General features: G+C 38.6%; 1 protein-coding gene across 1 annotated transcript; it reads right to left on the bottom strand.

Moving 5' to 3' along the window:
• Positions 1-7,169: 7,169 nt before the first annotated feature.
• Positions 7,170-8,174, bottom strand: GPR12 (G protein-coupled receptor 12). The gene has a single exon (XM_044666119.1). It carries the CDS (start codon positions 8,172-8,174, stop codon positions 7,170-7,172), a length of 1,005 nt encoding a protein of 334 aa, XP_044522054.1.
• Positions 8,175-25,497: the final 17,323 nt, after the last annotated feature.

Below are 25,497 nucleotides of genomic sequence, written 5' to 3'. Positions count from 1 at the left end.
GTTTGGTGCTCTTTTAACAATACTCACTGCCTCCTTTTATCTAAGCAGATTCTTCTCCCCTCTTCATTCAAGAACAACCCCTTTGCTGTTAACCATTACTGCCCCCCTCCCCCCCCAATTATTACCATTAGAGTTGTCATGATCAATATTACTGTATGGGAAGGTGAAGAAGAAAGGAAATAAATAGAATTCTAGAAACTCAAAGTTGCTATAGCCTTTAGAGGCTGGTTAGTTCCATGAGGCGCTATTTGAATAATTCAAAATGGAGGCAAACTTTCTTTTGTAATTTCTTAGGCTTAGATGGAAGAGCCAAAGATGAGCAAAAAACAGTCAACAGATTTATGTTGGGCAAGTGTTGATTTAGGCTGTCTAGTCCAATGGAGAAAGCCAGACAAAAGAGCCAAGTCAGAGTTTGGTTAAGAATATTTGCTTTTGTCCAATAAATGCATGATCGAGCAACCTAAACTTAGAAGTTCATTTTACAAAGAAGAAAACTGAACTAGGAATTAAATCCAAGTCTTCTGATTCTGCATCTATTGCTTCTCCCTCTCCTCCCCCATCCCTTCAGTGTGGGTGTATGTGTATGTGTATGTATATGTGTGTGTGTGTATATATATATGTATATATATATATATGATATTCAAAATTTCAGAAACTTTAAGATAATTATGGTTTTAATTAAATTTAACTGGGAGAATAATCCCTTTATATCATTGCTATACAGTTGATGTTGAGAATTTCAGGACAGGAAGGAGCAAATAAAGTCTTTTGAAATAAAGTCAAAGGTAATTTATGTTTCATTCATGTGGCATTTTCTACATTCATCGAGACTAATAGAACATGATATTTCTAGCCAATAGGCATTTTACTTCCAAATTTAAAAATCAAAATTTTCTTTCTCTAAAACCATCTACTTTGAAATTTTACTCTATGAAAAAGAAATCAGTGGCCCATAAAGAGAAATGCATGTCTAAGTTTAGGGTTCTCTGCCATTTTAGTGGACGTAATTTGGCCACATCTGAGATAGCAGAACTCAGAAGTCTAGTAAAAAAAATAGGTATAAAAAAAGATAATAACAGAAACAGTTCAAGGTTGCTCAGTCCCTTGAGCTCCATGTTTTGCTCTTGGGAAGCAGACAACATATGATCATCATATTTCTCAAGTCAGAATATTTGTTTATTGACTTTCTAACAAAAGGAAGCGTTTTTGTACTAGATTGTAAACTATCCCTGAAGGAAGCCTAAAGGCTTGAACAAGTAAATTACAATTAATTTTCCTTCAAAGGATATTTGCCAGATAACTTCAAACAGCAGAAGGGTTTTTGGGAGTTCAAAATCTGTCTTCACTCTCCTGGTTAGTCAGACCTAGCAATTTAATAATTTTAGAGGGCCCAGGCACAGCAAATAGACATAAAAACTGTTAAACCTTAAGGGGCTAGGGTTGGGACCAATCAACTTGAGTTCTTATATCAAAGATTAAGGTCAAAGAATTAAAGGTACTCCTTTTAAAACTCTTCTAAACGAAACCATACTAATCATTTAGTAATTTCAATAATTTAATATTTTTAAATTTTAAATGTACATATACTATATTAATATAAACATTAAATTTAATAATTTAAACCTTTTAGCAATACATTCACTATTCTCTATGACATAAGTTATTTTAAGGATGAGGGGTTTTTTTTGGTCTAAACTCATGAGTTCATCTGTAGGGAACTCCCAGTGTGTAAACTCCCTTCACCAATTCATATTGCTAACTCAAGTTATCAATTAGAGAATTAAGAAAATTAGAGAAGTACCAAAAGCCACCACCACAAAGCAACTCGTATGTGTCAGTGGCAAGGTTTGAATATAGGTCTTTTTGAATCCAAAACGAACTTTCCCATTTTATCTCTTTTGTCCTAAGTGCTCTCACATTGTTTTGAAAATGAGTCACATCTCAATTTTTTTTAATCCACCCAAATATAGCAAAACTTTGTTTATTGGCATGCTATCTGTTTTAAGGAGTCTCTTAAACTTCATGTTTCCTTCTTAGGTTTCTGAAAGATAAATCTGGGAAAATCTAAGATTGCATTTCTGTGTCCAAATTAATGTGGAGAGCTCAATTCTCCAAAAGAAGTCATTGTCTTTGAAAGAAGATAAACCATACTTTCTTTCTTCCAATCTTCTCTGGGATATCTGGCTGGGCACCCAGTTACCCTTGGAAAATCACTTGGGCACCATTATGCTCTAGTCTAGACACATGGTGGCCAAGAAATGCTTTCTCTGTGTGATGACTTATGGACAGGCTTTTTCTAGGGAAGACCAGGAACGCTACAGAAGACCAGTCATAGAGACGTACTTAATGGCACTGTCCCTGTACTCCTTCTAAAGGTGAGCTTGAAGAAGATATCTTATCCCTATCCCTATTCCTTACCACCAAAAGAGAGTACAGTTTTTCTCCCTGGAAAATGAAAGGAGAACCAAATTCAGTTAGTTCTATACTAGTGTAGAAAACCTGAATAGCTTGGATAAAAGTCCACTTTTTTTTTTAAACAGCAAGTTTAGGGATTAGACTCCACATAACTACTTCAAATTTCTTTTATGTTGCCCGTGAGGACATCATTTAAAAAAAAAAAGTAATACCTCTAGTTTTCAATTATTGTTTTTCTTTTTTCTCCCATTTAAATGTGTAATCCTTAGAAAAACGAAACAATTCTCACACGATAGAGTCGAGGGCAGTGCCAGTACCTATGGCAGAAACTTCCCTCCCTGGCTCTAGTTCTGACCTGAGAAGTTGGCACTTCTCAGAGGTGTGTAGCTTATTCAGCCTGCCAACTGTGCTGCTGAATTGTGAGAAGCCTTCAGGAAATGTCTAGATAGCCAACAGGATCATTATATGATAATTAAAAGTGGCCTTAAGGCAGCCCTAGACAGCAAAATTCAGTTTATTCCATAGATAAGACTATGACTAATCAAAACATTTACAGAAACATAAGTTAATATGGGAATCATGAATAAGAATGTAAAGTTCTTCTTTAATCAGCTTTGTACTAATAGAATTCCTAAATCAACTTTTTGAACTGGGGATGGAGGGGGTTGGAATTCTTCACACACACACACACACACACACACACACACACACATGCACACATGCACACATGCACAAATACAAACACACAGTATTTACATTTCAATAAATGCTCAAAATACCAATGATCCTGGAAAGTTGTTTCAGTTCATTTTGAGTTTGTAATGCCACTAATGTCTAACATCAAAGGAACACAGATCTGTCAAAATCCTTTATACACCTTGAATCCCACATAAACATTTTCCCAAGTCTATTATTGCTACCTCTCTCTCTATTGCTCTGATTGATTCTGCCTTGTAGTTTCCACTAGGAGGGACTTCATTGCTTTTATAAAAGAAATATTTTATGTGACTCAACACTTAGAATGTTAGGAAAATTGAAAGGAACTTTAGAGCTAAATGTATGCAAACACTGAATTCAGTATCGGTGGTAATGCAGCTAAGTTGTATATAACAGATAACCCAGCTACTAGAGTACAATTGTTTATATTTTCCTATTTGCTTTAAACCCCCCAATAAAAGCACTTCTTGGACTTAGAAGAGCAGACTGGATAAATCCAAACTAAATATATACATATATGTACATATATATTTAAAATTAATTTTGGCAAATAATTCTTCCTTTCCCACTAATAATTTACTGGAGCTGCTCACAAGACTTCAATTTTACTGGGTTGGCTTCCATTTTTATTTATTTCCCTGGTCCATAGTACTGATGAAGCTGTGAAAGGAAATGATAAACAAACAAACAAACAAAACCAAAAAACAGAAATCAAAAGAAAAAGAGAAGCAAATAGATAGCTGGAAACTAAACGCAGGTTGGGCAAAGGTAATTGAATTCAATGGAAGTATGAACTGTTACTGTTAAAAACACATATAACATTCTCACTTGATAATTAGAAATTGGGACAGCATAGCAGAAAAGGATGCTCTCTTGTTTCAGAGATAGTGTAGGCATAATTTATAAAAAAAATGATGTATTAATTGTGATGGAAAGTTAGAACTATCAGGTAAACTATTGAAACACAAACATTCATACACACAGAAAATATACGCACTCAGTACTTTGAAACCACGAAAAGATTAAAATAAACATCATAGTTAATGTTTTTGACTTGAAAAATCACTTAGCAGGAATTGGACACTAAAACCAGTCTCCTGCTCCTCCTCCTCCTCCTCCTCCTTCTTTTCTCCTCTTCCTTCTCCTCCTCCTTTTCTCCTCCTCCTCCTCTTCCTCCTCTTCCTATTCTTAAAATTGGTCCAAATAAATAATAGGACTACTACTGAATACTGCTGAGTTTCTGTTAACATTAAATTAAATAAGCAGATAAAGGTGGAAGTTGTAGGTATAAAAGTATTTTCATTCAATCAAAACTGATGCTAAAATGTTACAGTATTCATATAGATATCCTTGGATGGGACTACAGTAAAATATTGGGTCAGGTATCATATAGTGCCCATTTCTATATTTGTACACTATATAATTCTAAAATGATGACTTTTAAAAACACATTAATAAATATCTTGTCTGATGCTAGTTTGCAAATGGTGAACAAAATCAGCTTCTACAATTCTCAAAATAGGATATGACTTAAGAAGATATTTAGGAAGGTAAATGGAAAATTGTTATTTTTTTCAAGTACACACAATTTCAAAACTACAACTATTATAACTTATAACATTTTAGGTGAAATTCTGAAAAAATGAGATACTTTTATCAGTTTATCTACATCCAAATTTAAGCAACTAATAGATGTAATCTGCACTGAATCCTAACCTCATTATGTTTTGGGAATAACCTGGTTCCATGTAGTCTATGGGGTGTAGAAACCCTGGAATGTCTTACTAAGCTAGAAAAAACTTTGGGTCAGCAAAGGACCAACCCAATTAGGTTCAGAGAAGACTATAACCACCACGTTGGCCACCAAGGAATGAAGGTGTTTTTTTTTTTTGTTTGTTTGTTTGTTTTTTAAGTCATGACAAATTAAGAAACATGGAGGAATTGCCATATGCATCTGTGGAGGCTGCATTCATGCTAACACAACCAAGATCCTTGAAATGACATTGAAGTAAACAGATAAACGGTAGAGTTTTCCATCAAGCACAACACATCATTGCTGTTAAATCTCAGTCCAGAAGGAGTCATCCAAGGCCAACTATAAAGCCAGCTTACTTTTGTCGTTCTCTTATTCAGTTCATAATAATGCTACTTAATGAAAGAAATTCATCACACTCCAATGGCCAACTATCTAAATAATTTAGATTTTTCCATGCATGGGATAAAGTCCCCACCCCAACCCCTAAATATATAGTATAAAAGTCACATAATAATGTGCATTATAAAGCAATTAAGTGTTGCTTTTTCCCTACTGAATTCCATAATTGGCCCATGACAGTAGATATTGATTCAAGTAGCCAGGTTACTAATACTGGTTTACCAAAGCAAATAGCATTGGCACTGGCTCTATTGGCTACTTCTATAATATTTTTCAGAATTGCAATATGGTTGTGAGAGTCATTTCGAGTGTGTCTTGTATTTAAACAGATCAGCATGCTCTAGTTTCAGGGACATGCAATCAGCAGAAGTCTCAAAGGATTGGCTCTTTCTATCAGGCCACCATATAGATGGCTAGAGCCAATTGGTTGTCTCAAAGTTCTGCTGTTGGGGGTGTAGACAGAACCAAAATTTCACTGCTCTGCCTGGGGATTTGTTCTCTTGGTATTTGTCAACATTAATGGAAATAATGCTCACGAACTCACCACTAAGTTAAGATACAAATGATGTTGCTTTCCCCATTAAATTACTCTGATGAAAATCTTGCTCTCTGAAAATAAATATCCTAATTTTATTGCATTTTTAATGTCCTTTTTAGTGAGTGGATAGAAAACAATTTACACTTCACCTTTTAGGAAGGGTTACATGATAGTTTGGAAATTCACATCATATTAAGCATCCCACCTAATTCGTATGTGCACTCATAACTTGAATCAATCATTAAGACAGAAGACCACAATTCAAATGCATTTTTGCAGCATGGAACTATGAACTAGAAACATTCAGTCAATAGTATTCAAAATCCTAACAAAATCTTTAAAACTGGAAATGACTGTTGGTGCATTTATAACAGTATACAGAAAAGAAAATCAGCATAGATATGTCCCACAATGCCCTACAAGTCAATGTCCTTATCTTCATATGATAAAAATTTTTTTCTTCTATTTCCATTAGTTGGTTTCCTGACATCATCTCTTTCATACAACAGGAAGGAAAAATCTGGCTACTAAAATTGCTGGATTAAATCAATCTTGTATCAGCTACAAGCCCAAAGGAGCTTCACAGTTAATTTTAGAAGAAAATCGTCAGACTACACATTGTGCTAGTTTATCCTCTAAACTTAGATGGTAATATTTGGATATAAAGATTCAGTTAATAACAACAACCATGCAGATGTTGTAACACAACAATGTAAAATTAATTCTTGGTAGATGGTAGTTACCAATATTAACATTTTTAAAAAATGGACAATGGTTTTAAAATGCAATCTGGCAGTTTATAATTGGGTTTATGATAATGAAATCAGGTCACAATGATACATACTTCTCTTTCCGCCTCTTATTGGTTTAAAATATTTTTTTCCTCTTTAGAAACATGTAGGATTGAGAATTTATTTTCTGAATCAATGAAAATTCTGGGAAAGATCTTTAAATCTCTCTTTTCCCCCTCCTTTCTCCTACTGAAGAGGTTCATTTAAAAATCAGGGGCCAACTGAGATATTAGTTTAGAGTTGCTTAGCCGAGATCATGGTATCTACCCATCCTTTTTCACCCCCTCCCGCCCCCCCAAGAAACACAAACCCAGAGCAAAGTACACTACAATAAAGACGAATAAAAACACTGATTCTTTTGAAACCCACTTTCTCCAGCCACTTAACTCCTCTGGATTAATGAGGTTTTCTTTGACAAATGTTAAGTGCCTCCTGTGGCTGAGCTGGATCCAACATACAGAAATTAATGAGAGCATCTAACCAACAACTAGACGGTGAGAGTGTTTGGGAAAGACAGTGTTAAGCGGCCAGCATTCTCTTAGGCTGTGTATCATCACACATCGCTGGGCGACCTGGCTCTCTGGGAGAGGTTGGAAGGGATGCAGCCGCAGCAAATAAGCCAGAGAGCTTTCTGTATTTCTTGATTTCGGAAGGCATATATCACAGGGTTGATGATGGAATTGTAGGTAGCTGGAAGGAGGGTAGCATACGTGTATATAGAGGGATAGGTATAATCTGCTATCAAAGAATAGAGGGTGAAAGGCATCCAGCAAGCGGCAAAGGTCCCCAAAATGATAGCCAGGGTAGAGACTCCTTTCCGGGTGGTCACATAGTGCGATGTGGCCAGGAAATGGTGCTGCAAGGCAATCTGATGGGCGTGCCTCATCACGATCTTACAGATCTGTATGTATAGCTGGAGCATGAGAGCGAACATGAGCAGGAAGGAGACAGAAAGGATAGCGGCATTATTCTTAGTGAGAGGTCTGATCACACTGCAAGTGGATTCGTCTTTGAGGCAGTTCCAGCCCATGACAGGCAGCAGTCCGAGACAGATAGAGGCTCCCCAGAGCATTATAAGCATGACATAGGTAAATGTGACAGTCCTTTCGGAATTGTAAGTCAGAGCATAATACAGCGAGAGGTAACGATCGACAGTGATAGCCAGCAAGCTGCAGACAGAGGCTGAGAAAGAGGCGACAATCAGTCCTATCGTGACCAGCTTGGTGGCTTCTGACTGAAGCAGGTAGGCAAAAATAAAATTGATGATCAATCCAATCCCTGCCAATAGGTCTGCGAGTGCCAGACTGCCTATCAGGAGAAACATGGGTGCACGCAGGCTGGGATTATGGAAAATTATAAGGACCACAATGGCATTTTCGCAGGAGATGAGGGTTCCTGAAGTACACAAAACAATGTCCCAGGGGTTTACTATGAGCTCTGGCTCTGGTTCTATGACCGGAATCTGGGAGGAAACTGCAGCTGAGACATTCTCCGGAGAACTGGCTTCTAAATGATCCTGAGGCAGCCAGCTTAAATTAACCTTCAGGTCTTCATTCATTTTAACCCCTGTCTTCGTTAATGAAAAGACACGGGTTTTAATGGTCAGGTACAGCAAGATGAAAATTGAAGATCATGCAAGAAAATAACCAACCACCAAAAAACCCCCACCGGCTTATTGCTTCCCCCCAAACAAACAAACAAAACCTCTCCGAGTCAAACACTATTGTTCTGATCACAGGCATTTATCACACATCTCTGGGGCTACGGCTAATTAATCTGCAAATTTTCCTAAAATTTTTCAAAATCAAAAGATACTGATTTGTTTTTCCTTTTAAAAAAATTCCATCCACTGGTGGGAAAAATAAAGACAAGCATATGGGGAATGAAAACAGTGTGAATGATGGATATGCACATGGAACTATCTGCAGTCATTAAAGAGCTGTTGGGAATACACATTTTCAAAAGCACATCTTATATTCTGAAAATGAACAACTGTTTGAATTCTGGGGCCGAGGCAGAGTCCCATAGGAGAGCCTACAAGTCATGTAAGCAAAAAGAATGTCATGCCATTTTCCCTACATAGCCTGCAAAAATAAGGTTTCTCTCCGTCAATCCTAGTCTCTTTCCCCAGAACATCTCTCCTCACCCACAGACTGGGAAGTGCCACAGATTAGGGGGACCCAAATCCTCATTCAACAGGAAACGCAGAGTAGCAGCAATTTCTGACTACTAAGTCCTAGGACGGCAACAAAAGGCAGAACGAAAGTGAGAAAAATGTAGAGATGTTCATGCAGTGAGTGGTCCTTTTCCCAACCTCAGCCCAGTGACAAGAGACAGACCGTGGGGTTACATAAACAGAAAGCACCACAACACGAACACGGAGCACGGGGGTGGGGTGGGATGGGGGTGTTAGGTAGAGGGGTAGCAAGGTGGTCACCTTGACTTCTCCTGATGGAGAGTCCTCGGATTCTTCCTAAATAGAGCAGGTTTCCTCTGGCACGTCCATCTCCAAGAATGCAAGACTGAGAGGAATCGGTTTTCCGGCTCTAGAGTTTGCAGTGAGTGGAGAAGGGATGGGGGTAGGGAAGATGGGGAGGGGGAGGGAGAAGGAAGAGGAAGAGGAGAAGGAGGAGGACTCAGCAGTAGCAGCGGCAACAGCCGACGCTGACTGAAGCAGGTAATTTCTGCGCTTGTGCTACACTCTGGCGTCTGGAGGGTTGGTAGAGGGTCTGCTGCGTGAGCCTGTCATGGACACACAACCCGCCCCTCTCCACACACACACAAGCAGGCACCAGACACACACGTGCGCACTGCCCCCCCCCCACTACCCCCCTTGCCCCTTTTCGACTCCATGGACGGTGGGGAGAGGTTTGTGGAGGGGCGCTGCGGTCCAGTTTAACGCTGATCCCTGGATTCTGTGACCTGGGAGGGCGGGCCCGTTTCTGGGACCTAGATGGTGCCTCAACCTCCACCCTCTCCCCGACCATGAGGTTCTGAGCCTGGCAGACCCTTGCCGAGGTGCTCAGCCTCCTGACCTAGACTGACCTTCGCTGGTGTTCGAGATGTGCACCGTCACACAGTGGAGCTGAGTCGGGTCCCCCTCAGATCTTCAGCCCCGCAAGCAGTCATTCTGGGTCTCTCTAGAACTCCGAAGATTCATGTTGTCTGGCTGAAGAATCCTAGTTCCAAGTGGATCTGGGCGCTCATTCTTTTTCCCCAAATTGCTGCAAAAAGACCATTTAGGCAAGGGGGTGGGGAGTGAGGAATTAGATTTCCTCAGAAGCCGAATGTACAAATAACTATTTAGTATTGACCTTGGTCATAGTGCCCTTTTTATTATGATCTCCCCTGTGTCCTTTGGCTAGTTGGATTAGGTGATGGTGGTATGTGAATCATCATTACCATCATCAAATTGCCTTTATTAAGTGCTCATATGTGCTGGGTTTCCTAATGGGAGGCAGTTACATTGTTGATGCAAAACTCTCCCTTGAGTGGCTATAGCCAAATATCCAATCTCCCAGGCACTGAAGTGGCACAATTCCTGTATTTATTGTGATTCTTTTCTTTTTCTTTTTTACTGTATAGACAGTTAAGTGCCTGATAACCATCTGCTTCCAGAAGTCTGGCTCTCTGCTATGCACAGAAGGATCCCTTTGAAGAGGAAGCTAACTTGCAAAAAATGACATCTGGGAGTGAAGAACACAGAATTTGGATGCAGGGGGGAGGAGGTAGAGGCAGAATAGGTCAAATTCCTAGTTCAGGCCTTTATCACATCTCCCTAAATCTATTGCTGTAGGGGAGAAAGAGAGGAGGATTACCATTTCTATAGAACCTAATTATAAGGTGGGTGCTGTTCTTATGCCCATTTTACAGTTGAGGAAATTGAGGCAAAGTGTCTTGCCTAGAGTCTTTTAGCGAGTAGATATCTGAGGGTGAATATGAACTTGGGTCTTTCTACCTCCAAGTCCAGTATTTTATTCAATGGGCCACCTAAACTGCTAATTGGCATGTTCCTGCCTCAGGTCTTTCCCTATTTCAGTATATCCTCCATGATGCTTATCAAATTCATATTCTTAAAGCAAAGGTCTGACCATCTCACTTCATTGCCTGAGAAGCTCTTGCCACTAGGATAAAGCACAAAATCCTACTTTTGATCTTCCCAAACCTACTTGCCTCTAGCTTCCCTTTCCAAGTTTATTTCATATTACTTTCCTTTAAATGTATACTCACCAAACTATTCTACTTGTTACTCCTTCTAAATGACATTCTTTCTCTTATTTTGATGTCTTTGTACAGACTGTCCCTCATGCTTGGAAATAAGAGGAGTCCTACTTTTCTCTTCAGCCTCATGGAATCTCTTGTTGATGTCCCTTCAAGTGCCAACTCCTTCAGGGCAGCTACCCTGATCCAATTCTAAATTCCCTTTCAATGATTACCCCCTCCATCTAGACATTACTTTGTATAATTCTGTTTGGGATTTAATTCCTGCATCCATGTTATTTTTCTCCCAAAGAATGTAAGCTCCTTGAGAGCTTTTGTTTTTATCTCCAGTATTGAGCACAGTGTCTTACATTGTCTAATAAATAATTGTTGAATTGAACTTTACCTTGTCTTTGTATAATTTTTCTCTGAATTACTTTGTATGGCTAGCATTTATATTGCCTTTTGCATGTTTGAGGCATGGTGCTAGGTATTTTTCTTTTTAAACTTATACTACATATCAGTTCCAAAGCAGAAGAGAGGCAAGGGCTAGGCAATTGGGGTTTAGTGACTTCCCAGAGTCACACAGTTAGAAAGTGTCTGAGGTCACATTTGAACCCAGGGCTCTTCAGGCTTGGCTCTCCATCCACTGAGCTGCCTAATTGCCCTATTGCTAAGCACTTTTCAAATGTTATATCATTTGATCCTCACAGCAACACTGGGAGTTGGTATTATTATTAATACCCATTTTATAGATGGGGAACTAAGGCAAACAGAGATGAAGGGCTAGGTCAGAGTCACCTAGCTAGTAAGAGTCTGAGGGCTAAATTGGAACTCAGGTCTTCCTGACTCTAGACATTAACCACTGTACCACCTGGTTTCCCTAAAGTGGTAATACCAACTCTTCTAGAAGTATGAGTCTTCAACAGATGGGGGTAAAGAGAAAGAGAATGGAGAATGTCTTCCTGGCATGAGGGATGGCATCAGCAAAGGCACAGAGATGGGAGAGAACAGGACAAGAATGTCTGGATCCTGAGGAATCTAATTTGGCTAGAACTTGAAGTATGTAAAGGGGAAGAGTATGAGATAAGGGTGACAAGACCACCTCTAACCTGGTTGCAGGTAGTGGTGAAGGTCTTGAATATCAGGATAAAGAGTTTTTACTCAACTTGATAGGCACTGGGGACCACATTATAATTACCATTCTCCATCTGTCTCCACTGGAATTTCTTCTTTTGGATCTTTTACTTTGCTCTTTCTTTCTCAAAAGTTAATCCATTCTTATTGCTTCAATGATTCTTCTTAGCATGATGACTTCCAATTTTCTATCTTCAGCTCTAACTTTTTGTTTTTATCCCATTATCTCCTGCTAGTTGTCAACCTATATTTCTCCTCTCTTTTCCTGATGAAGTCCTTGAAAAGGCTATCTACAATCAACGCCTCCATTTTTTTTCTCCTCTTCTCACTCTCTTCTTGACCCTTCCTCTTCTCCCAATCTGGCTGAAAGTTTCAAGGAAAATTTCACAAAGAAAATGGTGCCTGACCAAGCCTTGTTTTGAAGGAAACTAGTCATTCTAAGATGTGACAGTGAGGATGGAATTCATTCCACATGTAAGGTAGTGGTATCTCCCTAAGGACAAAAGGTTAGGGATGCCTCTTAGGTGAGGCTGCCATTTGAAAGAGGTCTTGGAAGGAAATAAGTATTTATTAAGGGTCTACCAGTGTGCTAAATATTATATAAATATTATCTCATCGAATCCTCAAAACAATCCTGGGAGATAGTGCTATTTTATAGTTGAGGAAACAGAGGCAAACAGAGAGGTGGTGAATTGCCCAGGCTTACTCAACTATTAAGTATCTGAATTCAAATTTGAGCTCAGCTTTTCCAGATTCCAGGATTATCATCTATCCACTGCACTACCTAGCTGTTCTTGGACCCCTCCACTTGTTCAGTAAGGTACCTTTCTTCTGTTGTAACTGTTGTAGGCAAATATAAGGTAGGTCATGTAGATAACGTAGATATATAAATATGTAGATAGCAGCCAGGTTTGTCAGCCAAGGCTGGAGTGTTCCAGTCATGGAATAGAGAGAAGGAAGGAAGTCTTTCCTGAGTGACTCTGGTATGGCAGTTAAATGCTGGTTTTAACTGTCTCTAGTGAAGAACCCAGGAAAATGCATTTGTCTCCTACAAGAAACATCTATCTTGTGGAAGTTCAGGTTTAAGCAGTGAATTTGGCTCTGGATGGTGGACATCCAGACTGGTTCAGCTCCCTGTCTTCATCTATTTGTGGATTAATTTGCTGTGCACCTGTGTTCCTGGAAAACCTTAGATCATCACTGGAGTTGAAGAGGACCCATTTGTGAGACATCCATATCTCCTTCTAGCCAGCCAAGCTGGACCTGGTAGCCTGTGTCAGTTCAGAGTAGATTTGACCCACCTTTCCAGTCCCTGGAGTTTGTCCATCGATTCTTAGTTTTAGTGTGACCTCTCCCTTCATCTCTTACCCTTAAACTCATTATTAAGTGGTTGTCATAATTTACAGACTACTTCCTTCTTTAAAACCAACAAGAGACCCACTGTCTCACTGATAATTGTAATCCCTGGCTTAGATAAGAATGACAATTAGGTTTACCTGCCATTCCTAATCCTGACACCATTTACTTCCAGCTGTGTCCTGTGTTTGTGGAAGTGGGTGTGATTCCCCATTTGTATTTGTGTCAGGCAGTTATCCCTCTTTACACCTTCATTTCTCCTTCATCCCCTTCTCCCTTCTACTAACCCCAGTATTATTTACCTATTTCATAACTAAGAATTCATTTCTAGATTCTCTATGTCTTTCAACTCCTGGCTTTTCTACCTGTTTTTCCTATTTCCTTGTCCTGCCAGCTATGTCTGCTTCTCTCAATTTTCTGACTTGTCTGGACCACTTATACTGGATTTCCCATTTCTTTTTTTTTTTTTTTAAACCCTTAACTTCTGTGTATTGACTTATAGGTGGAAGAGTGGTAAGGGTAGGCAATGGGGGTCAAGTGACTTGCCCAGGGTCACACAGCTAGGAAGTGTCTGAGGCCAGATTTGAACCTAGGACCTCCCGTCTCTAGGCCTGGCTCTCAATCCACTGAGCTACCCAGCTGCCCCCACTTCCCATTTCTTTGGGATGGGTATCTTAACCCCTTCTTGGTCCTTATATTTTTTACTGGATCTACCAGTAAATTGGCAAGCTATGCCCATATTGACTTCCCACTCCTAGCTCTGGCTACAGCCATTGGTTTTTAACCCCTTTATCTAATGCTACAAAGTGTTGACACTCCCCTACCAGATATCAAAACTGTAGTCCCTGACTAGTATTGGTATATACTTATAATCCCTGCCAATACTGAAGGCCGAGGTTGGTCAATTGCTTGAATTTGGGGATTCTGAGCTGCAAGTGTGCTAAAGTCAAGGAGTTTACATCACCAATATGGTGAACTATGATGAATCCTGGGGTATAGAAGACCTCTAGGCTGATGAAGGAAGGGTGATCTGGTGCAATGCAGAAAAACAGCAACTTAAAGCTTTCATCCTGATTAGCTTTGGGATCAGGTCCATGAGTGACCACTCTACTTTTCCAAGTGAAATAGGAAAAACTAGTCTCATAAAAGGGCTTCCTTTTAAAAACATTTTCCAGTTGTGTATGACTTTATGACGCCATTTGAGTTTTTTTTTTGGCAAAGATATCTAGAGTGGTTTTCCACTTCCTTACCCAGTTCATTTTACAGATGAAAAAAGCTGAGGCAAATAGGGTTAAATGACTTGCCCAGTGTCACACAGCTAGGAAGTATCTGAATCCAGATTTGAGCTCAGGAAGATGAGTCTTACTGACTCTAGGCCCAGTATTCTATCCACTGTACCACCTAGCTAACCTTTGTCAACCTTAATCTCTCTATTTTCAAAAATTATCTCACCTCTCTAGCCAAATTAATCCTCTATTAAATTCCTTATCTTCCTCAGAACCAGATCTATATGCATACCATCCTTCCAGATGCCATCTCTGAAATATCTTGGACTCTGCCCCACCAGTTCCAAACCATGCGATTGCCACAAAACATCCACTTCCCTCTGCAATAACCTCTTAATGTTTTGGTTTCTCTTTAAAAATATTGCCTTGCTGCAGTGAGGGCCCAGTTGAAATTATGTAATATAAATTTATAATCTGCATGGTTTTGGAACTTATTCCAGCTCTGTTTAATAGCACAAGAATGGGAGCAAAGACAGGAAATGGCGGCAGTTATTTAGGGTTGGGGTTTGGAAGGGAGGACAAGGGATCAGAGAGAGAGAGAAAGTAATTGATTCACTCAGCTATTGAAAAAGGGAGGAAAGAGAGTTCAGTCATTGTGAGGGTGATGACCTAGAAAAGAATGAGAGGTACTGGAAATAATGGTGAGGCTGAAGAACAGAGCTAAGGGTCATAAGTCAAAGAGAAGATGGAATAACAGAAGGTTAGAGTTAGATAAAGGAATTTCATCATTCATGGACATAGATGAGGAACACTTGTAGGGGATAGGAAAATGAAGAATAAGACTATTTCTGTACCTAGCCTAGACATAGAGGAGTAGGTCATGAGAACTGAGTAAATTTAGCCATTAGGAAATTAAGATTTAAGAGGGAGTATCGACACATATGTGTGTATATTTATGTACACACACACACACACACACACACACACACACATATATATATATATATATATATGTCTCCTGAAATGAAGGTAGGAATTAGGGAGAAGAAGAAGACTTATATAGTCACTTAATTTCATTGGGGAAAGGAGAGTGTTCTGTGGTCAATAGATCAGGGCTACCAGAGTTTGGATTCATTGATAAATTTGATTATTACAGACCTCAAATGAAAAGTTTGCTGAATGATGACAGCAGAGGGAGAATTTGGAAATAGCCAGAACAAGAACAATTTACTTAAAATAGAAAGTATTGTGATATCAAAGAAGATCAAAAATAACAAAATGTAGCAAATACAACTATCTCAAACTGTATTCTCTCATGCCTCCTCTTCCCAACCTTCAGTTTTCTAGGGTTATGATTTATGAATCTCTAGTTAAATGACTGACTCTATTGGAGCCATTGAGAACTCTATTGGAGTCTGCAAAGATGGTATAGATATAGAACTTGCTGCAAATGATCATTTAAGGTACTGCATCTCGATGCCTGGGCTGGTAGTGCCACTTGCCACTGAATGAGTATGTCATCTATGGTCTTGCATTTGCTGGATGGCACATGAAACATCATGGCAGCATTGAGTCCTCAGGTCCAGCATTATCATAAATGAGATGTCTTGCCATTATGCCCTTATCTCTATCTTTGGGAATGTAATGAAGGACTTGTCATTGAGAGCAAGCAAATTCAATCAGCCTGCTTTTGGAAGTGACTGATGACATGTAGTGGAGGTACCTGGCTCTTCATTTTGGAGAATCTGCAGGCATTCTGTAATTGTTTCCTATGTTCAGTCTTTTGGTTCACTGCTGAGAGGAACTGGGTGCATATGCAAAAGATTCCCACAGGATTCACAAAGTTTCCTGCTTTCCTATTGGTGAGAGAAGCAACTGTAAACTTTTGGGCAGGGAGAAAGGGTAGTAGTTCTAGTAGCCTATTCATTAGACTTGGGTCAATGTAAAGTCATAAACACATATCCTTGCTGCATTCTGTCTTATGTGAAGGAACATCAGAGATAGAATGGAATGTTCTCATTGGACGATCCCTTGTTTGGGCAGAAATGGAAAAATAACAATTATGCAAATTGGCTTGCAATGAGGCTTGCAGGACACTCTGGACACATTCCTTGCTCTTCATTTTTATTGTTCTCTATATGTTAATCTTTGGGATCTTTCTCCTGGGACTTTGTATGTTTATATCAACTGATTAGATATATGGGACATGATATATGAGAGCTGAAGCTATGGTGTAACCTTTCATTAATGGCAGCTACTAGGAAATGGAGCTTGGAGAAATACGATTGGGGAAGAATTTATCTATTTTAAAATGTTCATGGGGGCAGCTGGGTAGCTCAGTGGATTGAGAGCCAGGCCTAGAGACGGGAGGTCCTGGGTTCAAATCTGGCCTCAGACACTTCCCAGCTGTGTGACCCTGGGCAAGTCACTTGACCCCCCATTGCCTACCCTTACCACTCTTCCACCTATAAGTCAATACACAGAAGTGAAGGGTTTAAAATTAAAAAAAATGTTCATTAAATACAATATAGAAACTTCTTGTTCCCCAAAATAACTCATACTAGATTCTTCCATTTTTTTTTCTTGAGTACAAGACTTGAAAGGGATCTAGAGAGGTTAGTTGCTTCAACTCCTCCAAAATCATGGAACCCTTCTACTACACTCCCAATGAACCCCTTTTGAAGACCTCTGAGGATAGGAAATTCACTTCCCGCAAGGCAGTCCCTTCCATTTTGGGGGAACTCTAATTATTAACAAATTCTCTATAGTAAATTGATATTTTAAATGATAAGTGAGTCCAATTCGTTGGTATCATGTGGCAAAGGTATGCACATTATCCACATCCATTCATTTTTCTCCCACAACATTGCCAAAATATTGTATTTGTAACTTGGCATAAAAAATGAATTTCTTATTATTGCGATCTCCTTTCAGATGCCATCCAGTTTTCTTCCACTCTAATACTTGGCATCATTCCCAGGAACATGTTTTTTCTTTTTTTTTAAATGGTTATCTTAATTATTGTCTTCTTGATTTATTCACTGGCTCTCACTATAATACTGTAACAAATGCTTTACTACATCCTAAATAATTGCTTATTGCCTTTTCATTGCTTATCTTCTCCAGTCACCATTTTATTTGCAACATTAGTAAGCTTTGCAAACCTTCTGAGATATTGACTGGTTCAGCAATTTGACAGCCCGAAGGATCAAATGTGAATCATAGCCAAGTATTTGCTTTTATCCTATTCACCTACAATATCTCTTCAGGTGGAAATATTGGCAGAAGTAGTCATATTAGTATACAATGATATACAAAATTTCTGTTATAGCAGGCCTAAGTGGTAAACCATTCTCCTAAGTGAAAATTAGCATTATTCATAGAATAGAAGAACTTGAAGGACTCTTTTGGACTATCCCTTCCAATATCCAAACTTTTCACTTTGTGTGAGAGCACTGAGGCCAAGAGAGGTGAAATTTTCTTGTCTAAGGTCACACAAGTAATAATTGAATAAAACTGAGACTAGAACTCCAAACCCAAGGCCCTTAGGTTAAATGTGCTATGGGGAGCCACATTTATTTGCTACTCTACTTAATTGAAATTTTAAGTAGTCTGTTTTTTGCATTTAGAATTATGCCATAAGCTAATCATAGGGAAGTTACCATATATAAGGCCACTAAATCGACTATTCATTGGTCAGTTTGAAATTTCTTTTTTCAGTCAAGTTAACAGTTTGTTACATACATATCTAAATTGATCACTATGTTGGTTAAAATAACTAGATGGGTGATATTATTTCAGCATGGAAAATAGTGATTAGAGTACTGGACTTGGAATCAAACATTGTTTCTTTCACTTTATATCATAATCTGCATAATTAGCATTCTTCATCCACTTAGTTTTTCCTGTTTGGATAGTTGCTCCAAACTCTTTTGAATGATAGGGGAGCTTGTTCAAGAGGCTACAGTATTCCAAGGATTAATATCCTCAGTACACCAGCATTTTCAAGCAGGGGAACCTGGAAGACCTCACCATGTATAGAACATTTTTTATCAACTTGGAGTCTGCCATAACAATAATGAACACCTTTGATTTCTCTTCTATGTCTTGCATCTTTCTGTTCCCTTGTAATATATTTATTAAGACATTATAAAGACTGTTGGGGTCCCTTCTGCTGTTGACACATTTATGCATTATTCTCATAAAATTAATGTATTTGGGAAAGTATTGGAAGGTGAAGAAATGGAAGCAGGACAAACACAACAAATATGCAAAAGATCTGCAAAGATTTTTATGATAAATCCTTTAACCCACCAAGGGCAATGAAAACACCACATTTAGACTTTACAGTTCCAGATGATCTTATAAAGGTACTGAATGGAATAAATCTGGGGAAATTGGCTAGACTAGACTAAAATTGTGCAAGGAAAATTTGTGCTGAGGGGAACTCAATTTTGAGAGCCTTGAGAGATTGATTCTCGAGTTATACAAAAGTAGGAAAGATATTTTAGGTATAGAAAAAAATCTTATACCCTCAATTCTCTTAAAGGAGATTCTTTCCACATGAGGTCAGATTGTTTAGGGGCATGAAAGGTAAGGATAAGGCATGTGATGAGCAACAGCAACCAGACTCAGCTTAAATCCTACTAGGTGACTTTCTGTCTATGCTTATCCAGTATGGCCAAGACAATTCACTCTGTGGAGCAATCAGGCCTTTACCAGTGAGGAGATTCCATGGAGTTCCTTAGGCTAGGAATATAAATGAGAAGATAACTGCTAATTGAGCAAAATTTTCAATGTGTTAGAAAGTCACCAAGTCCTAGCTGATCCTGATTACGAGAAGAACATTGAACAATTGGGAGCAGCAGGGCAGGCACACTTAGCATGATAGCTGGACATGGATATGGCAGAACTAGAAGTAGTCCAACAATGGAAAATAGCAGAAGGTGGGCCAGGGCCCTCCAACAGAGGTAGGCATATTATTTGGCAACTGCTCACTATGTGCCAGAGATAAGTTGTGAGGATAAAAAGAAAGTATAGTCATCCTCAAGGAGCTTACATTTTATTGAGGGAAGACAGTATATGAAAGGGAAGTGAAAAGTCAGTGATAGAGAGAAAAGACCTTTCAGAGGGATGTGGTGAAAAAGTCTAGAGAATCAGAAGCACATCCAGGAGGGTATTGAAACATAACTGGTCTGGACCAACCATAAAATGGAGATCTGCAAAAGGAATTCACCATTGGAAGATAGGGACTGGGATGTTAGAGGGATGTTTCAGGGTAATAAGATTTCTGACAGACAGACTCGATTTGGTGGACCCTACATTGTCCAGGGACTAAAATTTGTCAGACAAAAATTTTTGATAAATGCTATACAATTTTCAAAACTACTAAGCTGAAAAAAGGAGGGGTAGGGAGGTGGCTCAGTGGAGAGAGAGCCAGATCTGGAGACAGAAGGTTCTAGTTCAAATCTAGCCTCAGACACTTCCTAGCTTGTGACTCTGGACAAGTCATTTAACCCCCATTACCTGTCTCTTACCACTCTTCTGCCTTGGAACCAATACTTAGTATCAATTATAAGACAGAAGATAAGGGTTATTTAAAACAAAACAAAACAAAACAAAACAAAACAAACTACTAGCCTGATATAGGGAAGAAGACTCTTTATGAACCCAGCTAACACCAACAACTTGCCTATGAGCAATTTATTTGAGTCAACCAAAGGGGAAGGGAGAACAAAAGACTAGATTACAGTAGACCTTGGAGAGAAAGGTACCAGTGCCAGGGAGAGGGGGTGGGAAAGCAGTACCATCACCTTGAGTCCCTTCTGTGGACTACCAAAAGAAGAATGGTCTCATTTCCCTAAAGGAAGAAGTTGCTGAGGGATGACCAAGAGACTTAGATCCAGATCTACCAGCTACTGAGAATCACCATAATTTTAATGATAATAATACAAGGCTTTAAGGCTTGCAAAGTATTTCAAATGTTATCTAATTTGGTCCTCACAAGAGTCCAGAGATGTCAGTGCTATTATCATCCCCATTTTACATATGAGAAAACTGAGCCCCCAGGCAGTGCTAAGAAGACAGAATGGAAGCCAAACCAGATGCTAGTCTAAGCCTTGCCCTTCCTCAATCTAGGCCCCAAAGATATATTAGTACAGGAGGTTTCCAGTGGAAGACAGAGGTTGAGAATGACCGAAGAGTTGGCCAATGCCTTCTTCACAGCTTTGCTCAGCTGTGACCTATAAGAAAGTAGCCTTGTGAAGAAACAAAAACTTTCAGTCACTTGTCACCCTTTCCTTCCTCTTTTTCCATTCATGGAAGGTCAGAAACTTGGGTCTTGAATATTCCCTGAGCCATTATATTCTGTTGAATTTTCTTGTTATATTATTATTGATGTTTAGCCATTTCAGTCATGTCCAATTCTACATGACTCCATTTTGGGGTTGTGAAATTGGAATCTGTTACCTTAAAAACTATGATCCTTAGTATAGCTGTGATCCCCAGTAAAACTATGATTCTCAGAACCCCACTCACTTCCTGTTGTTACGTGCTGATGTAGACAGGACATAAATTGGGTGGAGTTCCATATATAGGTTCTTTTCCTTCCTGTTGGTGGCTTTGGCAGAGTGGGCATTTTGAGCAGGTAGAAAATGTAGTCACGTGATTCTATTTTACTAGATAATAAACTTTATAAAAATAATACTACAATTATTGGTTATTAATTTTAATCTTACAGGGTTTTCTTGGCACATATACTGGAGTAGTTTACTATTTCCTTCTCTAGTCCATTTTATAGTTGAGGAAATTGAGGCAAACAGGATTAGATGACTTGCCCTGAGTCACACAGCTACTAAGTGTCTGGGGTCAGATTTGAACTCAAGAAGATGAATCTTTCTGACTCCAGGTCTGGTGCTCTGTGCACTATGGCACCATCTAGCTGCCCATTGCTATAGGGTAAATAACTAAAATAGTTATGCATTTTATTCATATAGTCTAGACAAGATTATAGGTCAGCTTGATGGCATAGTGGATACAGTGCCAGATCTAGAATCAGGAAGACATTGAGTTAAAATCTGGCTTCATATACTTGCTAGATATGAGAGTTTGGACCCTGCTTGCCTCAGTTTTCTCACCTATAAAATGAACTAGAGAAGGAAATGGCAAACCATTCCAATATCTCTGCCAAGAAAACCCCAAATGGAGTCATGAATAGACTAACATGACCAAACAACAACTAAATATGATCTTGTGTCCTACTGTCAAAGACAGAATTTAATGTCAAATTGTAAGGGGGAAAAGGAATTTTTTGGGTTCAATATATTAAAAGATAGTCGCCAGAGAATTGAACTATTATCAATTCTCAATTAAGAATAATCTCAAGTCAAAATTGACTTTTATGGAAGTTTATTTACAATTAAGAAGAAAGAGAGGAAAATAAGGAAATAAGAATCTAACCCAGTAGATAATTTATTACAATCTTCTAATTAATCCAGGTAGTTCTTAAACCTCAGTGAAAGTTAGAGGGCCAGAAGCCCGGAGGTGAATGGAGCAAACTTCATTCACAGAGTCTACTAAAAGAAATTTCTTAAGAGAAGTTCAGGAAGATTCAGTCAGTCTTTAAACTCACCATGTGGAATTCAAAGAAGATATTTAAAGCATTCTCACCAGGGTCTCAGCATTCCAACACTCCTCCATGAACCAGAAAAGGTCCCTCACCAGACATTCTCTTCCACCGAAGACCTCTCACTCACTCAACTCCCTCTTTTTAAAGGGGTCACTTATGCGTCACTTCCTGTGCCTCCCTCCTAATTCGCATGTCCAATCACAATAGATGATTCTTATAGTACTATTTAGGGGTGGTCAGTTGATTCTGATTCATCACCCACTCTAGCACATGGGGGTTACGGACCTCCCAGAATTAGAGGTGTTCTCACCTTTGGTGATTAAATCTAAAGATGGGCAGTGTAGACTTAATCTAATTATCACAAAATGTTACAAGACTTAGAGTGATGAACTATTGTTTTCTAATTCTTGCAAGTAGCCACATTCTGAGGTATGGTTTTTGTTTTGTTGGGCAATTCTTGAAATTCCCAAGAACCTCATTTTGATCCATGATAATTACCATTATAATTCCAAGAACTATTGCAGAGAATTATAGCATCTGGTAATTATTATGCCTTTTAAAAAATTCAGACTATTGATTCAATTTAATGAGCCCTGGCAAAGAAAATTCATATTTAGATAGAATTATAATGGTAATAATAAAAAAAATGGTAAGCGACAGTAACAAGTCATTTTCAGAAATGTATCTAGAAGCAGGAAATACCATAATAATTAATCAAATTAAAGTCAGTATTCCTCTCGGGAGATGATAATGAGGAATTTGGGAGACTTTATCCAGAAAGTTACTTCTTGTGATCTCTGTTGACTTCCATATCTTCCTTTGGACTTTGTCTTCCTAAGAACAGAATTTTGCAGGACATTTTTTGGAAGGTGAAAGGATAACGAACGGTCTGGAATCTGAGGGAACATTCAGGTGTTCTGTGAAAGAACCAGTCACTATAATCCAAGGAAAACATAAATATTCACTTGAGAGTTTTTCTACTTGCAAGGCCAAGTTCTTTTGAAATGGAAACCTACCTAAAGCTTGGATGATTGGTCTCAAACCCAAATTGCATGTTTTACACTTATAGCATGAATTTATTTGCACAACAGCTATCTAAATATGAATTTTCAGGGCTTATTTAATTGGATAATCAATAGTCTGAATAAAAAAGGCATATTAATTATCAGATAAGAAAAACTCATATTCGCTTAGCATTTCAATGTTTAAAATGCTCCTTCCCCATCCTGAAAGCTGAGAAAAAGAAATTGTGCCTTGTCTCTGCATAATAACTAGGGTAAAGGAACATAATTACACTGAACTGGTATATTCTAAAATGGAGCTTCTCATATTAAGAAAGGAAATAGGGGCAGCTAGGTGACTCAGTGAATAGAGGCAGGCCTGGAGATAGGAAATCCGGGGTTCAAATTGGGCTTTAGATGCTTTCTAGTTGTATGCAGTTTTCTCATAGTTCTTTTCTAATCTTGCCTATTATGTAGTCTCTGCTAGTCAAGGGTCTCATGATTGCTGCTGGGTTTGTACTGGTGAGCCCACATTTGGGGATCTTTTCTCTGCTACCAGCATTTGGATTCAGTTGTCTTCAACTGAGATGTTTCTCTGCAATGTCTCTTTTAGATTGGAGCCCAGAGATTTAAGATTTAACTTTTTAAGTGAGAATCAGCCTTTTCTATAGTCCATCATCAGACTAAGAAGAAATCCTTAACTGATTTTTGTCTATAAGGAAAGGAATATATCAGTTTCCACCGTCATATATATGTGCCTTTCCTGTCTTGCCTCTAGGGCTAAATTTTTGTTGTTGTTGCAAAAACAGAATAGGCAGCCGTCTAGGAGAGCTAATAGGTTCTACTTATCAATGTATCTTTGGATTTATTTACCTTTGTTAACCAGCAACAAAATATCTGTTCCAAAAAACTCTATTAACAGTTGAGTTAGAAAGTTCCCTTCAACTTCCATCAGCTCTTGATAGCCATCCAACACCCATTTAACATTGTTTACAGTTGCTGACTTGAAAGAATCTACACAGATCTAAGATCCTGCTATTTTTCTCAAACTTCTTCTCTCCCCACACCAAGACTTTTTGGGTCTCCCTTGCAAATGAAAGAGAGGGAAAAAAGGCAAGAATCAGAACAACAAAACTGCAGATAGAACCGGGGGAAGCAATGTCCTCAATCTCAATCTTTTGGTCAAAATATCCTGCTTTTTTTGTGTATGTATGGCTGAAGCAAGCCTCCTGGACCTACATATATAACTCATGAACACTTACAAAATGCTTTCATCATAATATTCTTGTGAAGAAAGTCACGAAAATATTATCATCTTCATTTTATGGAGGAGAAAGCTGAGACACATAAAACTTAAGTGACTTGCTTTAAGTCACATAGCTACTGAGCATCAAAGGTAGGAGTGGAATCTTGTTCTTCCAGCTCCAAGTTCCATTATAGCAGACAATTATTCTTGCAACTAATGAATAAAGTCAAATAAATGAAGCAAACATTAAATTTTTGAGAAGGTCAAGGGAGGGAGAGCTCACTAAGGGTTGAAGTTTAGGGAAAGACTCTCTGGAACTGGCACTTGACCTCAATCTAGAGGCGTGGGTGGGATTTGGATAGATAGAGAGAAAGAAGGAGGGCATTCTAGATTAAGGAAATCAGTGTGGAGACTATTTGGGTTGAAGGAGACTGACTGAAAGAGACAGAGTTAAGCTTTAAGTTTCCATAGCTATTGTAGCAGTTTTATGCTATATGTTTTATAATAACTTACATTATTATAAGATATTATATAGCTCTTATAGCTATTATAGCAGTTTTAAGCTATATGTTATATAATTGATTATAAAAGCTATATAGTTAATCAATAGCTTAAAATGGCTGTTAAAGCTTAACACCGCATCAAGACTTTTGGTACACCCTCTATAGTGAGTCAGTTTTCTTCAACCCAACTCCTTATTTATTTATTTATTGTTTGTTTTTTTTTGTTTGTTTGTTTTAAACCGTTAACTTCTGTGTATTGGCTCCTAGGTAGAAGAGTGGTAAGGGTGGGCAATGGGGGTCAAGTGACTTGCCCAGGGTCACACAGCTGGGAAGTGTCTGAGCCCGGATTTGAACCTAGGGCCTCCCGTCTCTAGGTCTGGCTCTCAGTCCATTGAGCTACCCAGCTGCCCCTCCTTATTTATTTTTAAACGAACCCTTAGCTTAAATTGGAATGCCTTCTTTCTTCCTCTTCATCTATCCAAATCCCACCAAATCCAATATATAGCTTATATAAGCTATGCAATAGCTTATAATAGTTTATATGTTATCATATATAATATATAACTTAAAACTGCTATTAAAGCT

The sequence above is a fragment of the Gracilinanus agilis genome, chromosome 3, assembly GCF_016433145.1.
Source record: "Gracilinanus agilis isolate LMUSP501 chromosome 3, AgileGrace, whole genome shotgun sequence".
NCBI lineage: Eukaryota > Metazoa > Chordata > Mammalia > Didelphimorphia > Didelphidae > Gracilinanus > Gracilinanus agilis.
This window is presented reverse-complemented; position numbering and strand designations above follow the sequence as displayed.